The sequence below is a fragment of the Sminthopsis crassicaudata genome, chromosome 1 (genome assembly GCF_048593235.1).
Source record: "Sminthopsis crassicaudata isolate SCR6 chromosome 1, ASM4859323v1, whole genome shotgun sequence".
NCBI classification, from domain to species: Eukaryota; Metazoa; Chordata; class Mammalia; order Dasyuromorphia; family Dasyuridae; genus Sminthopsis; species Sminthopsis crassicaudata.
This window is the reverse complement of record NC_133617.1, coordinates 586,111,303-586,125,112: the sequence shown is the minus strand read 5'-3', so window position 1 is coordinate 586,125,112 and position 13,810 is coordinate 586,111,303. Positions and strand designations below refer to the sequence as shown.

The 13,810-nt window shown below is 36.8% G+C and overlaps 1 protein-coding gene across 5 annotated transcripts; it reads left to right on the top strand.

Moving 5' to 3' along the window:
• The first annotated feature begins 1,256 nt into the window (after window positions 1-1,256).
• MTX3 (metaxin 3) lies at window positions 1,257-13,605 on the top strand. Of its 5 annotated transcripts, XM_074282357.1 has the most exons (10): window positions 1,257-1,372; window positions 1,999-2,068; window positions 2,565-2,641; window positions 4,320-4,400; window positions 4,862-4,954; window positions 5,398-5,580; window positions 5,732-5,808; window positions 6,261-6,418; window positions 7,478-7,566; window positions 10,213-13,605. In XM_074282357.1, the coding sequence occupies exons 1-10, from the start codon at window positions 1,292-1,294 to the stop codon at window positions 10,321-10,323; spliced, it is 1,020 nt and encodes a 339-aa protein (XP_074138458.1). In that variant the 5' UTR covers window positions 1,257-1,291; the 3' UTR covers window positions 10,324-13,605. The 5 variants fall into 5 exon arrangements, with proteins under 5 accessions (XP_074138458.1, XP_074138462.1, XP_074138459.1 ...); XM_074282361.1 differs by lacking the exon at window positions 4,320-4,400; XM_074282358.1 differs by lacking the exon at window positions 7,478-7,566.
• The last annotated feature ends 205 nt before the right edge of the window (window positions 13,606-13,810 follow it).

Sequence of the window (13,810 nt, the reverse complement as noted above, 5' to 3'; positions counted from 1 at the left end):
TCATGACTGCCCACTTGTTTGACTTTGGTCAAGATTTGTATCTTCTCTGGGTCGGTTTGCAAAATGTACTGGTTGTATTAAATAAAATCTAGGGTTCTTTCCAGCCACACCATAGAAACTAAGACCCCTTAATCCACACTACCGGAAGTAGTTAGGGGAAGCGTGCAGGATAAGCGAGAGCTACTTAACGGGAGGAAGTCTCTGCTTTATTGGGGAAGGCTTCCTGCCCTGGGCGGCGTTTTATCCGGGATTTACGCCCGGAGGGCAGTATTCGGAGTTAGGAAGGAAGAGTGTTTGTTCCAGGATTAGGGGATTGGGAGAAAAGGCCTAGTGCCACAGATAAGGATCTCCCCGTAGGAAGAGTCAAGGTCCCTAGATGAAAGGGGTAAAAAGACCTGCACATTTGTTTTTTAATGCAGCCAGATTTACTTTTTGAAAATAAATAGTATAATTTTATTATAATAAATAATAATAAAATGAATAAAATATAATCATTTTTATAATGTGAAATTATTTTATAGCTATTCCAATTTATTGTTTTTTCCTCCGGATGTAGGAAAAAATGCAAGAAAAATGCAGAAAGACTACATCTTCCTATGTCCTTAATTGGGGTATTTAGAATAGACTAATTTATTCACTTTAGAGTCATTCTTAAAAAAAAAAACACTGTTCTTGCCAAATAGGATCTCTTTAATCTGCATATTTCACCCTTCATTATTTCTGTACTTTTTTCTTTTTATTAAAACTTTTTAATTTTCAAAACATACGCAGGGGTAATTTTTCAGCACTGACCCTTGCAAACCTTACGTTCCAATCCCCCCCTCCCCCCCAGAGGGTAAACTCGGTAAAGATGTTACGGATTTACTTCTTTATTAAGTCAGGGAATTAATAAGTTGAAAAAAAGTTAACAAAGATAATAAAATTAAGTCTCAGGAACATGCGAAGCGCTGGAGATACAAAAAGAGACAGCGTCCTCCCTCAGGGAGCTTACAGTCTAATGGGGAGACTCATAACTATACAAAGGAAGCTGTATATAGGATAATTCCCTCTAAAACGGCATTCTGGAGCCCCATCAGGAGTGGCCTTCCAGCTTGGCCACTCAGTGTCCGCATAATCCGGGGGAGTCGCTCCTGGTAGGGATGGGGGCGGGGTGGGGGAGGGGGAGCTCGTTCCATTGGAAAGTTCGGAAGCCTCTCAGGAGCCGGCTTGGTACTTCAGCTTCCACTTGTCGGAAACAGAGCGGAGAGGAGGTGGGCACTTCCGGAGCATCGGAGGTCGCGGCGGCGGCAAGATGGCGGCCCCCTTAGAGCTCAGGTGCTGGGGTGGCGGTTGGGGGCTCCCTTCTGTCCACAGCGAGTCCCTGGTGGTTCTGGTAAGAGCCCCGTCCCAAGGGGAGGACGGGGTGAGCGGGGCTCGGGCGCGGAGCCGCTGTCGCGCAGCTCGGGCTCAGCAGGCGCCCCCCGTCCCCGCCCCCCTGGAACTATCCATCTCCTCTGCGGGGGGCTAGGAGGCGGCGGGGGGGGGGGGAAGGGGGAGTGTCAGGTGGGAGACAGGGGCCCGGCGCTCGAGCCTGGGCGTGGGTGCTCCAGGAGCCGGGCTCGAATCCAGCTCCGCGGCTGCCCGACGCAGTGACCTTGGTGCAGTCATTGCCTGTCTTTGGGCTTCAAATCCCTGACCCCTCTGGTAAAGAGCGGGAGCACTCCGCAGGCCCGGTCCCCGCTAAGGTACAAAACGAGGGGAGGCGGACTCCAGGACCCTAAAGGCCCGCGGACGACCTGTCAGGGCGTGCCCCCAGCTTGGCTGTGCCACAAGGCTCAGCCCGCCTCCGGGCTCCTGCGAGTTCGGGGTGGTCTGCAGCAAGGCCCAGAGTGAGGCAAAGGTGCCCCCCTCCTGCCCCGCCCCCCTCCCCGCAGCTTCCCCCGCCGCCCCCGGTGCTGCGGCTCTTACCTGCACAGGTGCGTCCGCACTGAAATCTTCTACCGCACGCTCTATTTTCAGGCTTATGCCAAGTTTTCTGGCGCGCCCCTGAAAGTCAGTGTTATAGATAACACCTGGAGAGGCTCGAGAGGTAATTGATAGTGGGACGCTTGAACCCTTTTCTTCCGCCTCCGTTAGCGCGGTGAGCTCGGCACTGATGAACCTGACAAAGGGGAGGGAGCTTTCTTTAAATAAAAGGAAAAAAGTCTTGTGCATGTGGCTTTTAGTCCCGTGGAAATAAAGGGAGATTTTAAACCTTTTCTTCTACCTGGACCCCGCAAGTACTTCGGATTAGAACGGTGAGGTTCTCATTGACGAACCTGACCGAGGGAGGAGATTCCTGGCAAAAAGCCCCCTAGGTGTGCTGATTGTCAGCTCCGTGGGAGTTATCCTTGGGATGTTTCGGTTCTTGTACAAGCCAAGTCAGGGCTGCAAGGGGTCTTTTCTGCAAATTTAAAAGCACTTGCGCATGCTCGGTATTATCTACAAACATGAGCTTGGTGTAAGTTTAAAGCGTTGGTCAAGTTAAGTGAAATGTTTTATTGTGTGTAAACTGTTCTTCAATTACTCATAGTTCTGATTTGTAGGAGATGTACCTATTTTGACATCAGAAGACAATATTGTATCTCAACCGGCAAAAATACTTAATTTTTTGAGAAAACAGGTAGGTGGTCACTTTATTTAAAAAAAAAAAAAAAAGACTGTTACCTTACCCGGCTCATTTTGTTCAAGTTGAATTTATTTGCTTTTCTTGGTTAAATGCTTTTTATGGTTAAAACCAGGGGTTCTCCCACTGCGGCCCGCGGCCAGATACGGCCTGAGGATGTTTATGCGGCCGCGGCTTATGGCTAATGGGCTGAGGGCGGAGACAGAGTCCGGCCCTCCCACAGTCTGAGGGACAGTGAACTGGCCCCCATTTAAACAGTTTGAGGACCGCTGGAAAACATTTTTTCTTAAAGAAAAATTGTTTTCATTGGATCCATCAGTCTTATATTAGTACTTTCCTGGTTCATCTAAACTTTGAAACACACACATACATTACGTGTACAATAGTTTTATACACACACATATATGTTTCATATATGTGTAATATATTTACTTATAGTTTTATACACTGACTTTGCCTGTATTTTATTGGATTTCTAAAACATTTATGTAAAGCATATATCACCTTCATCACACTAGACTGAGCGGAACAGCACCATCGTTCATCCCATCTCAGACATTGAGCAGATTACTTAACATCTGTACCTCAGTCCTCTCATCTATAAAAGGAGAGCCTCAGACTAGGTGATTTCTGAGGTCTCCTCTAGCTATAAATCTCTACTCTTATGAACTTGGAGTTGGAAGAAATAATTTAGTTCAGCATTGAGTCTGAAGGAGAAATATCTGCAGTAAGTGATTTTTTTTTTTTTTAAATAACTATTCCAGGGTTGGCGTACTCCCCATCTCCTGAAGCTGACCATTGCATTTACAAAAAATTTAATTTAGCAAGAAATTTCTGTGTATATTGAGCTGAAATCTTCCTCATTGTAATTTTCACTTTCTACCTCCTGGTCCTGGTTCTCCCGTAGACAATACAGTATTATCTGAGTCTCATTTTTCCTTTCTAGTATTAAGGCAGCTATCTTGTCTCCCCAATATAGTCTTTTTAACAATAAAATTAAGGTATGATTGATAATTACATTTAAGTATATAGCTGTATGTACACTAATTTTTCCTTGCGTGTGTGTATATATATGTGCATGTATGCATGTATGTATAAATGTGTGTGTGTGTGTGTGTGTGTGTGTGTAACTATTTTTCCTTAAATAAGAAGGGCAGTATGTATAGTGTATCAAGAGCTAGACATGGATTCAGTTCCTGCTTCTGACACATACGTCCCTGTGGTCCTGGGCAAATCACTTAATCTCTCAGTGCTCTCTAGGCAGCTTACCAAGCCTATAATAGAAAATGAAGGGGTCTCCCTGTAACAGCGAAATCTTCGGACAAGTCTCTTTGTACGTTCCACATTAACCAATTAATAATCAAAGTACTTGAATGCCTACCATGTTTAAGATACTATAGTAACATACAATCAAATTGTAGCATTTGGCAGTGCCCAGATTTCTCCTACATTTTTCTTAAGTTGTTAAGTCTCCAAGTGTTTGAAGTGTACTTCTTCCCTCTAAAATTTTTGACCAAAAATTGAAATGCTTTTGTGATACACACCTTTTTGTTTGGGTGCATATTAATTAAAATCTTACATTATGATAGCTAGAGATAGTTGTATGAAATTAAAAGAAATAAGACAGATTTGGGTTCATTTCCTAATAGATATTTCTGTACCACAAATATTGCAGGCTGATTACCAGTGTCTGGCAGCTTCAGCAGAAAGGCCAGGGAATGGCTATGTGTCTCCTTGGTATGATCCCTTAAAGAATGTAAGAATGAATCATATTTATAGAGAGAAATGTGAACACTTTTTAAAGGCACTTTCAGAACCACTTATTTTGCTATAAATTTAATATATAGTAACTTCTGTAGAATAACTGAAGTAATAGTTTTGTTGCCAGGCATAAAGAAAAATAGACCAAAGCTAGAGAAGTAACTTGAATTAAATGGAGATAGCTTTCTGATTTTGGTTTACAAGTATTACAGGATAGATTTTAATAGATTAGTTATATGCCAATTAATTGTAGTATTAAATCCTTTATCTGGCTGATCACTTTTAAAAAAAATCCTTGAGAGATGCCGATATAAATAAGTAACATAAAATTTTTTCTTTCCTTTGTTCTTCTAATAAATGCTTTGTCTTATAAATCATTGTGAGGGAGGATAGTGTTCCTAATTTGCTTTTGAGAAGAGCCTTGACTGTCTTTGGGTTATTTTGTTTTTTTAATAGAAATATAATGCTGATTATCAACTCTCTGCAAAACAAGGTGCAGATACACTGGCTTATATTGCTCTCCTTGAAGAGAAGCTTCTTCCTGCAGTGGTAAGAGGAGTCAATCATTGTTATCCTTTCACGGTCTAGGTAAAAACATAGTTATTCATTAAGGTTATGTTAGGAAAGGGGGGAATCCCTCGTTTAAGAAAACTATTTACTAAGACTCCACAGTGTGATAGACTAAGTGTATTCTGGACATAGAGCTGGCTGTAGTCTTTTAAAAACTTAGCTTCATTATTTAAACATTATTAAAACTGTGACACACAATGTTCATTTTGTAGGTAACAAATTGAACTGCTAGAAGACTGGATGATAATATTCCCTGGCATGGAATTAAATGAAGTATAGTAACTAATAAACCTTGTAATTGCTCTAGTATTCTGTTCAAGAGCCATTCTAATTAGGATTCAGCTCAGAGGTTTGTGAAAAATTGTAACATTCTCTTTTTAAAAGAAGCATTCTTTTTTGATTTGCTTTTTTCTTTCATGTAGCTCCATACATTCTGGATTGAGAATGACAATTACTTTACTGTGACAAAGCCATGGTTTGCTTCACGAATCCCATTTCCATTGAGCTTGATTCTGCCTGGAAGAATGTCTAAAAGAGCATTAAACAGGATCCTTCTTACAAAGGGAGAGCCTCCTCACTACCATCTCAAAGAAGTAGAAGCCCAGGTACAGTCTGAATGAGTTAAGAAGGCATGCACATCAGGAGAGGTAATGGGGAGAATAGCAAAAACAAGCTTGTTACCTAAAGATGCTTTAAAGCATTGATTGAGTTATAGGATGCTGTTTCTATTCTTGAGATATAATTTCTCCCTATTAGATATATAGAGATGCCAAGGAGTGCCTAAATCTTCTATCAAACAGATTGGGAACATCTCAGTTTTTCTTTGGAGATACGTGAGTGACATTTCTTCTTCAATACCAGTTTAATAATGCATGTGCAGGTATAAAATTGGAGATTATTCACTAAAAATTTTTCCTCATTCCTTTGTGTTAGAGTCAAAGATTTACCCACTGTGCCTAGAAAACTGGCATATATAGAATAGCTTCATTACCGCATCATCTCTAGCCCCTTTTGACCACAGATGTATATTTGCATAATTTGTTGTCTCACTAATTTCTTAAATAAGAGTAAGTTAGGTGATTGATTAAAGGACTGATGAATACTTAATGAATAAAAGCTTGTTTGATCTCCTATAATGAAGTAGAAATTAAACGTACTTGTTCCATAGCACTACCTGATATCATTTAGAATTGAGTCCTTTGGGTATAATTTCATTTTTGACAACATACCAAATAAATATTTTCCTACTTGTATAATTTTAAAATACTTCCTTAATTTCCTGTAGGCCTACTACTTTGGATGCCTATGTATTTGGTTTCCTTGCACCTCTATATAAAGTACACTTCCCGAAGGTTCAGCTACAAGAGCACGTGAAACAACTTTCTAATTTGTGTCGATTCTGTGATGACATCCTGAGTTGTTACTTTAGGATTAGCCTTGCAGGTAAGTCATCTTTTGGCTTGATCTGTCTTTGTGTATAAACCAAGAAAAATTTTTTTTCCCTGTAGAATTTTTAATAACGATAATTTGAAAACTACCTTGTTTGCATGATTTTAAGGGAGATTTTGTGGGTTTTTTTTTTTTAAGACTTGTTTAGGTGCTCATTGTTTTACAGTCCATTTAAAAAACTGCATTTTTCAAATCCCACATTTTATTCTTGTATGTTGTTGATCTACATGTAATTGAATTAGATTCTGTAAATTTCTTGTTTTTAAAATCTTGAGTCTTATGAATAAGTTTTCCTTTCTTATTCTAGACACCAAAAAAACCCAATATATACCGACTATCTTCTAATGAGAGAAAGGCAGCTTTTTTTTTCTTAAAGGATATAGACAATTAGTTTAATGCTTACTCGACATTTACTTGTTGCCCCTAGTTTGCAGTGGGTAGATTTAGGTGAGGAATACTTCTTTGGTTATTACCTTATTCTCCCAGTGATTCTGGCAAATTGAAAACAGTGATTAATTAGAGGAATTTTATGGCTTGTGCTTGTGAAGGCCTGGTGTATTTGATGAATGTGAACAGAAAATACGTTTAATACCTTATTTATCCTTGTAAAAGATTTAAGGTATCCAGGAGAGTGAATGCATGTTACTGGTGGGGAAAAAAGTGCTTTTGGAATAATTGAAATAACAAATAATGCTACTCCTGATAATGAGGGAAGACCACACAGATACTTTGATAAATGACTCAGAATGGATAGGGAAGCATCTGACAATTTAAATGTGGAGAGGAGAAGGAGGAATTTTCACTTCTGGCTTTCTTTCCATTAATGACTATAGAGTATGAAATTTCATCTGAAATGACCTAAATTGTCACTCAGTTCATCTGTAATTCTTTGATGCTATGTATGGAGTTTTCTATTTGGAGCATGAATTAACTTTATATTTAGGGACAAAATGCTTTTTTCTCTTTGTTCTGGCACTTATATAGCAAGTGGTCTTTGCCCCAATGGCTTTTCAAAATTTCTGTCATTCTCTGATTTCTATCTTGGCTTTTTAGGCTTTTCTCCAGCGGGACAAGATACAGTAGATGCAAATCTGCAGAAACTCACACAGCTTGTAAATAAGGAATCCAACTTGATTGAAAAGGTCATTTTTTGCTTTATCTCTGCTTTCTGATAATACTCTTATTTCCACTTTTGCAGCTAGTGTTGTAAATTAGGTGTGCATGTGCATAATTTACTAATTACATTGGGTAATATTTTTGGAAAGGAGGTTTAAATAATCATTTATTCTCAACTAAATAGAGTTTAGTGTCTCGAAGTAATAAATTAATTACTCTGAGAAAAGATGGCTGAATCATTGGTAAATAATAATCTAGTGAAGCAGTTAGATTTGAGTCATGGTCTCATTTCATGGTCAGTAATTTGGTACTGGCAGTGCTGATTGTTTTCCTAAGCACATAATTGTATACTTTTTTTTTTTTTGCAATTAGTACTTTCCAAACTGATGAGCCCAGAAGAATAACAAGCAGAAGTAAACTAACACCAAATTCACTAGCTACCTCTCCCTTTATTGATACATATTGGACAAGAAAGCCCTTATGGCTTATTTCTTCTCATTAAGATATCTTCATCACATCATATTGCTCCCTGTGCACAAAACTTTTTTTTTTTCTTATTCATCTTTCCTAAATCAAAGAAAGATATCACAAATGTCTTGTTTTCCAATAACAGTGATATTTTACCACTGTTTGAGGAGGGATTATATATTTGAGAAGATGAAGATGCTGAGAAGCCTCTGGGTAAATTGAGGTGGGAGGATTTTATAAAACAGAATTTGAAAATGATCCTCTCACTATTGTTGCCATTTTGAGAAAAAAGGCTCTTCACTTTTATTGTCCCTTGGACCTTTCAGGCTGTCTGGTGGATACTTCTTACAAAAAAAATTTAAATGCATAAAATAAAATGCATAGGATTCCCAAGGAAACCAATTGTATTGAAAGCTAGCTTACCAACAGGTAAAGAAATTTTGAGTTAGAAAAAACAATTTTTTTAATGTAATGAATAATCCTTAATTCATATATAATGCTTTGCATTTTAGGTTGTCTTGGTTTATAACTTTTTCAATTCAGTTAATTCTTACCATTTATGATAAATTATAAGAGTTGTCCCCATATTAAGGATGGAAGAAACTAACACGTCTACAAAGACCTGTTTTTTGAAGTCACATGTAAAGTCATATGTAAAAATTTAATTTGTTGCCTTACCCTATTAAAAAAAACATGGGGAAGCAATATTTAAAACGTTTGACAATTTATTAGGAAAGAGAATAAAATACAAAAAGCAGGTGATTTACTAACATTGATCCAGAGCCTTCTGTGACTTAAGACATTAAGATATTGAAGATATTTTATGATCCCTTTAGATACTCAGGTGTTAAATTAAAATTGTCCCTAATACTCCCTATATGTGGCACTGAGGAGACAGAACTATGACAAATCTGTGCTATGGAAACAGAGAAGTTCTGATATGATCCTGTTGTATAACCCAGAAGTCTTACTAACCTGGGTTTCCACTTCAGAGGTTTCCACACACAGATGTGCTGTTGGAGCTTAATCTGATTTAGGATCCAACATCTGATTTGGCCCTTCCAGCACACATGCCTTTTCTTCCCTTTTGATTTCTTGAACTGGCAGAAAAAAAGTAAAAGATTTCTAAAACAATTCTTTTAAGGAAAAAATGAAAAATTCTTCACAAATGATTAAAACAGATTACCAGCAAAACTTCTTTTATTTTCAAAATTAGATACTTAACCTATTTTACTAAAAGGTCTTTATAACAAGGGTTACTATGCACAGGTATATTTCATATCTTTGCATCTGTAACTTGTGGCTGGAATATGGACTTAGTGGATATACATGAAGTGTCTTGAGTTCTGTTGGGAAATTAGCCTGTTGAGAGGGTAAAAAAGTGCTGTTTAAATGAATTCTCTTGTCTGGATGACAACTGCTATAGTTGCTATTCTGGAACTTAGCCAGATCTCCAAGGCTAAATGGTATCATAAGTCCCCATGAATGGGAAATGATCTCCATGTTGATTTGGGGATCCAGGAACCTTTAGGCTTTATGGATATGAGAATTCACTAAGCCAGGGATTTTGTTTTTCTAAATTGCAAGTACCTTTTAGTACTTATTTCAGCCCTCTGCATATAGAAAGGGCTTACAATATGATACAATTTGCTCTAGGAACAATGATCTTTTCTCTTTCTCTTTAGAGTAAATCATTTTAGCTTGGGAGCCTTGGGCCTTCCTTTATATTCTGTGACTTTATATTCTATAAATCTGTGACTCTTGGGCATCTTTAAGACTGATCCAATTTCTCAGAAAATCTTCATAGTCAGAATGAGTTGGACTGAAATGACTCTTCCCTGATGTTTTTTGCCTCCTTCTCTCTCTGATGAGCCTCTGTGAGTTAGGGTATCATTATTACCTGTTAGTGCAGCTTGATAAAAATATTGGGCCTGGTTCTGATTAAAGTTTTATAGGATAGAATCAAAGGCATTATCTATCGTGTGATTGTCCTTCAGTACAATTAACCTCTGAAAGTCATTTGGTCTTTTTCAGGTATTTTATCAATTTAACTGTAAATTAAAGGCTCTGTTAGAAGCCGTGTGGACACAGGGTCCCAAGAAACACTGTAAACCAGAAAATTTGAGTGTGAAGACTATGATCCACATTAATAAAGCTACAGATATGAGCCAGATGATCAGATCTATCTTTTGTACTTTGTGCAGATGGATGACAATCTTCGCCAAAGCCCTCAACTTCCTCCTCGGAAACTGCCGACTCTCAAATTAACTACAGCAGATGAAGAAAGCAATTCATTTCAGCCCCTTTCACCCTGACAGCCATCATTTTCTGTGCATGTGTTTCAGCTGCCTTCAAATCATTTGAATGCCACAGTAATCTTTCTTATAAACAAGTATGGTCAGGCAAAAGGAAGGCTATTATAATAGTTAGAAGTCAGAAATTAAGACTAAAAGTAGACCCTCTCCATGCTGCTTATTGCTCTATTAAGAAGCTTGTAGTCCAACCTGATCATGCTCTAAAATGTGGTTAGAGTGATTTTTTAAAAAGAAAAATATATTGTACTGTATGAAACCATCTTAACCTTGGCAAATTTTTGCCCTTTGGTCCACATATTGTTGATCAAAACCTTTAATTTCATTGTTCTGAACTGTTCATTGTTCAAGTGTATTAATTTATTCTCCTTCAAACAATATATGTATTACTGTATAACTATTTGGCTAAGGTTTTTTCCTTTGTTAAGAAACCTGTGGTCTCCTTTAGTATTAAATGTAAACATTTTGATTATTAATGGAAGATTTTGTTTTTAGATAGCAGTTTTTTAAAAAGGGCTTTTAATTAGGTTGTTTTGAACACCATCTTTTTGGTTTGAGTACTGTACACATCAAATATAAATGATGGTTTCACATTGTATTGTCTAACTCAATGCCCTTCAGGATAATTTTATCACATTTTTACATCTGTGCACATTGTAGGCTAGCAAGGGCCCTGATTAGTGTATTGTCAGTATGCTAGCTTCATACAGCTATACTTTTGGCTTGTCTCTAGATCTGGATGGGGTCTAATTTGGATCCCAAGAGAATTGAGTCTGTTGATATAGAGATGCCATATCATTTCTAACTTTTCCCAGCTGTTAATAATCTCAGGAGGAGCCCAGGGATAGAGTAACAAGAGTATTGCATGTCAAAAAATTCTGTAGCTATCCCAGGCTTTGCTCTAATCATTATATACAAGAAGTGTATAGTATACACAAAACCTTTACAAGAACCAACTTGGCTGTTTCTTAGACAGCAGCTGAAAAACCCAAAGGCATAGCTTAGAAAGCAGCTTTAGATTTTTAAGACTCTATTTTATCATTATTGGTTACTGAAGTGCTTAAGGAATTCAGCCATGAGGGCCATATTATTTCCAGTTATAAGCTTGCTTATTCTCATGGCTAATGAGCTTCTTTATCTTAGAATATATCTGGGGTTTTAAAAGTATAGCAACATGTTTTTTAATCAGTGTCTTAAAGATTACTAACGGTGCTCACCTTATCTTGTCAAATTCTAATTTAGAGACCCATATGTCCAGAAATAAGTAGACCATTTTGTTCATTTCATGTTGATTTGAACTCAGCAGTTTCTTGAATCCATCCTTTTTTCACTATTTATTCTATTTTAAATATTGCATCCTGAAAGTTTTAACTAAGATGGAAAATGTCATCTTTAAAATTTCCTCTATTTCTTCAATTACTGTGGGAAAGGTATATTGACTAGTTTTCTTGTTAACTAAATATTTGTTTCTGCTTCATTTTATAAGTTTAGCTATAGTAGCAGTGATATCTACATAAATGTCTTGAAAATCACGAACCTTGGAATTTTATGTTTAGGGAGCATATGTATAACAAACAATGAGCAAATTTATGAATCACACTTTTGCTTATATTTTGTTTAAAGGGGACTATTTTATCAAGAAGTTCAGCTTTGCATAAAGATATATTAAATGTCTCAAATGTAGGATAATAATATTTAATAGTGGATTATATTTATGTGGCTTTAGGATTTACAAAATGCAATGCATTCATTCCTTTCATTATATTTCATAGGTGGGATCAGGCTCAGATATTACTTTTATAAGTGCTAATATCTTCCATCAAAAGATATGACCTTCAATGAATTATTGCACTTTGTAATAAACATAAGTGTGATTTGCTAATTTTTTTTTCTAGCTTTGAATGTCTTTACCTATATGTTGAACAGCTATTCCAAAATCCTTTTGCCAAGAGCAGGACCTAAAATCAACAAGTAAGGATTACTGTATAATAGTTGTATTTGCATATATTTTTTCTCTTCAATAGATAACCTTTGGCTTTAAAGAACTTTTAATTACTTCTTCTTTTTGTTTATTTTTCTGTATAAATAAATTTTGTAATTTGAAGTTAAGCCAAGTAGAAAGTATTATAGCGACCTTATATTGGAAGGAAAGGGGCCAAAAATTTGCAGATTAATCAAGGATTATAATCAGTCTCAGTCAGTATATGTTTTAGATCAAGTTTAAGTTTTGGGAAAATAGTCTTGGAACAAAATGCTAGAGGCAATTTTTGAAGGAGGTAGGTTAGGGGAAATAAGATTGATTTTCTTGTTTCATGTGGCTATGAGATGGCATGAGTTTGAAGGGAAAAAAAGTAGGGAGAAGAAAAAGTATTATCAAGAAAACCAAGATCCAGTTTCTGCATGGGATATTTTAGATTAATGACAGGAGAGTAGAAAGCATAATGTTTTTATTATCTTGGAAAGCTGCTCCTTAACATTTTTCCTTTTCTTTCCCAAAGTTTGACACCAGCAAATCAGATTTCATTGTAAATCTCTAAAGTGCAGTTTGGTCACCAGGGGTTTAAAAGTTGGTTAAATCTAAAGTCAAGTTTATGGCCTTTCAGTTTGTAATTGTATTTCTACTAAATATATGTTACTGGCAACCTAGTGAAGGCATCTCTAGATATTGAAGAAAATGGCCATTATGCTAAATCTATTGAATGCAATGAGACAACAGCATTAGGGACTTTGCCTTAGACAAATATCATGAACATCAGTTCAGTTTGTATGCTTGATTCTAATTCCTGAAAAGGAAGTGACAGGACCAATGTGTTGTCAAGGAGAGTCTGAAGTACATCATTCATATCAATATTTAGGAGATTGTTATCAAGAGACAGCTGCTTGAAGAAGGAATCCGTATCTAGGATTTCCAGAATATAAAACTTTTATTTAAAACAGGAGGTGGGAAAAATCTAGTTTAACAAAATCAAGGAGCTGCAGTTTGATTTAAACTTGGACCTCTCTCACACGGAACTGTCTTCCAGATTTATTCTGGGGACCCAGATTGGACCAAAAGACATAATTATCATAGATGATGACAGGTACTCATCTAATGAGTTGTTAAACAAGATCCTGAGCAATCCTGAGCAACTGTTAGAAGGAAGAAAGTAATAAAAGATGACTTTGTGATTTAATTTATTTGCATTAATTTGGAAATTAGATCTTTAGATCATTAATTGGATTATGAAACATAATGACATATGAAAACCTGGAAAAGAATTAAAAAACTTTTTTGAAATTGGAAAATCTTGGATTGTGAAGTTTTTTTGTGCATATGTATATGTGATAAGTAATAAATGCTTAAGCATTAATTTTTTTTTTCCTACAGGGCATTTTTCCCCTGAAAATGGTTTCTACTGATTTCTACAGATTTATTTGTGGTATCAGATAATGACAATTCTTGTACTTAAAGGCAAGCAGCACAGTATAGTTTTTACAAGTAAGAGAAAAA

Coding starts and splice junctions, on each gene's coding strand:
- MTX3 (XM_074282357.1), top strand. CDS start 1,292: ATGGCGGCCCCCTTAGAGCTCAGGTGCTGGGGTGGCGGTTGGGGGCTC. Junction 4,401..4,861: donor GGTATGATCCCTTAAAGAAT/GTAAGAATGAAT, acceptor TTTTTTTAATAG/AAATATAATGCTGATTATCA. Junction 6,419..7,477: donor CTTTAGGATTAGCCTTGCAG/GTAAGTCATCTT, acceptor TTGGCTTTTTAG/GCTTTTCTCCAGCGGGACAA.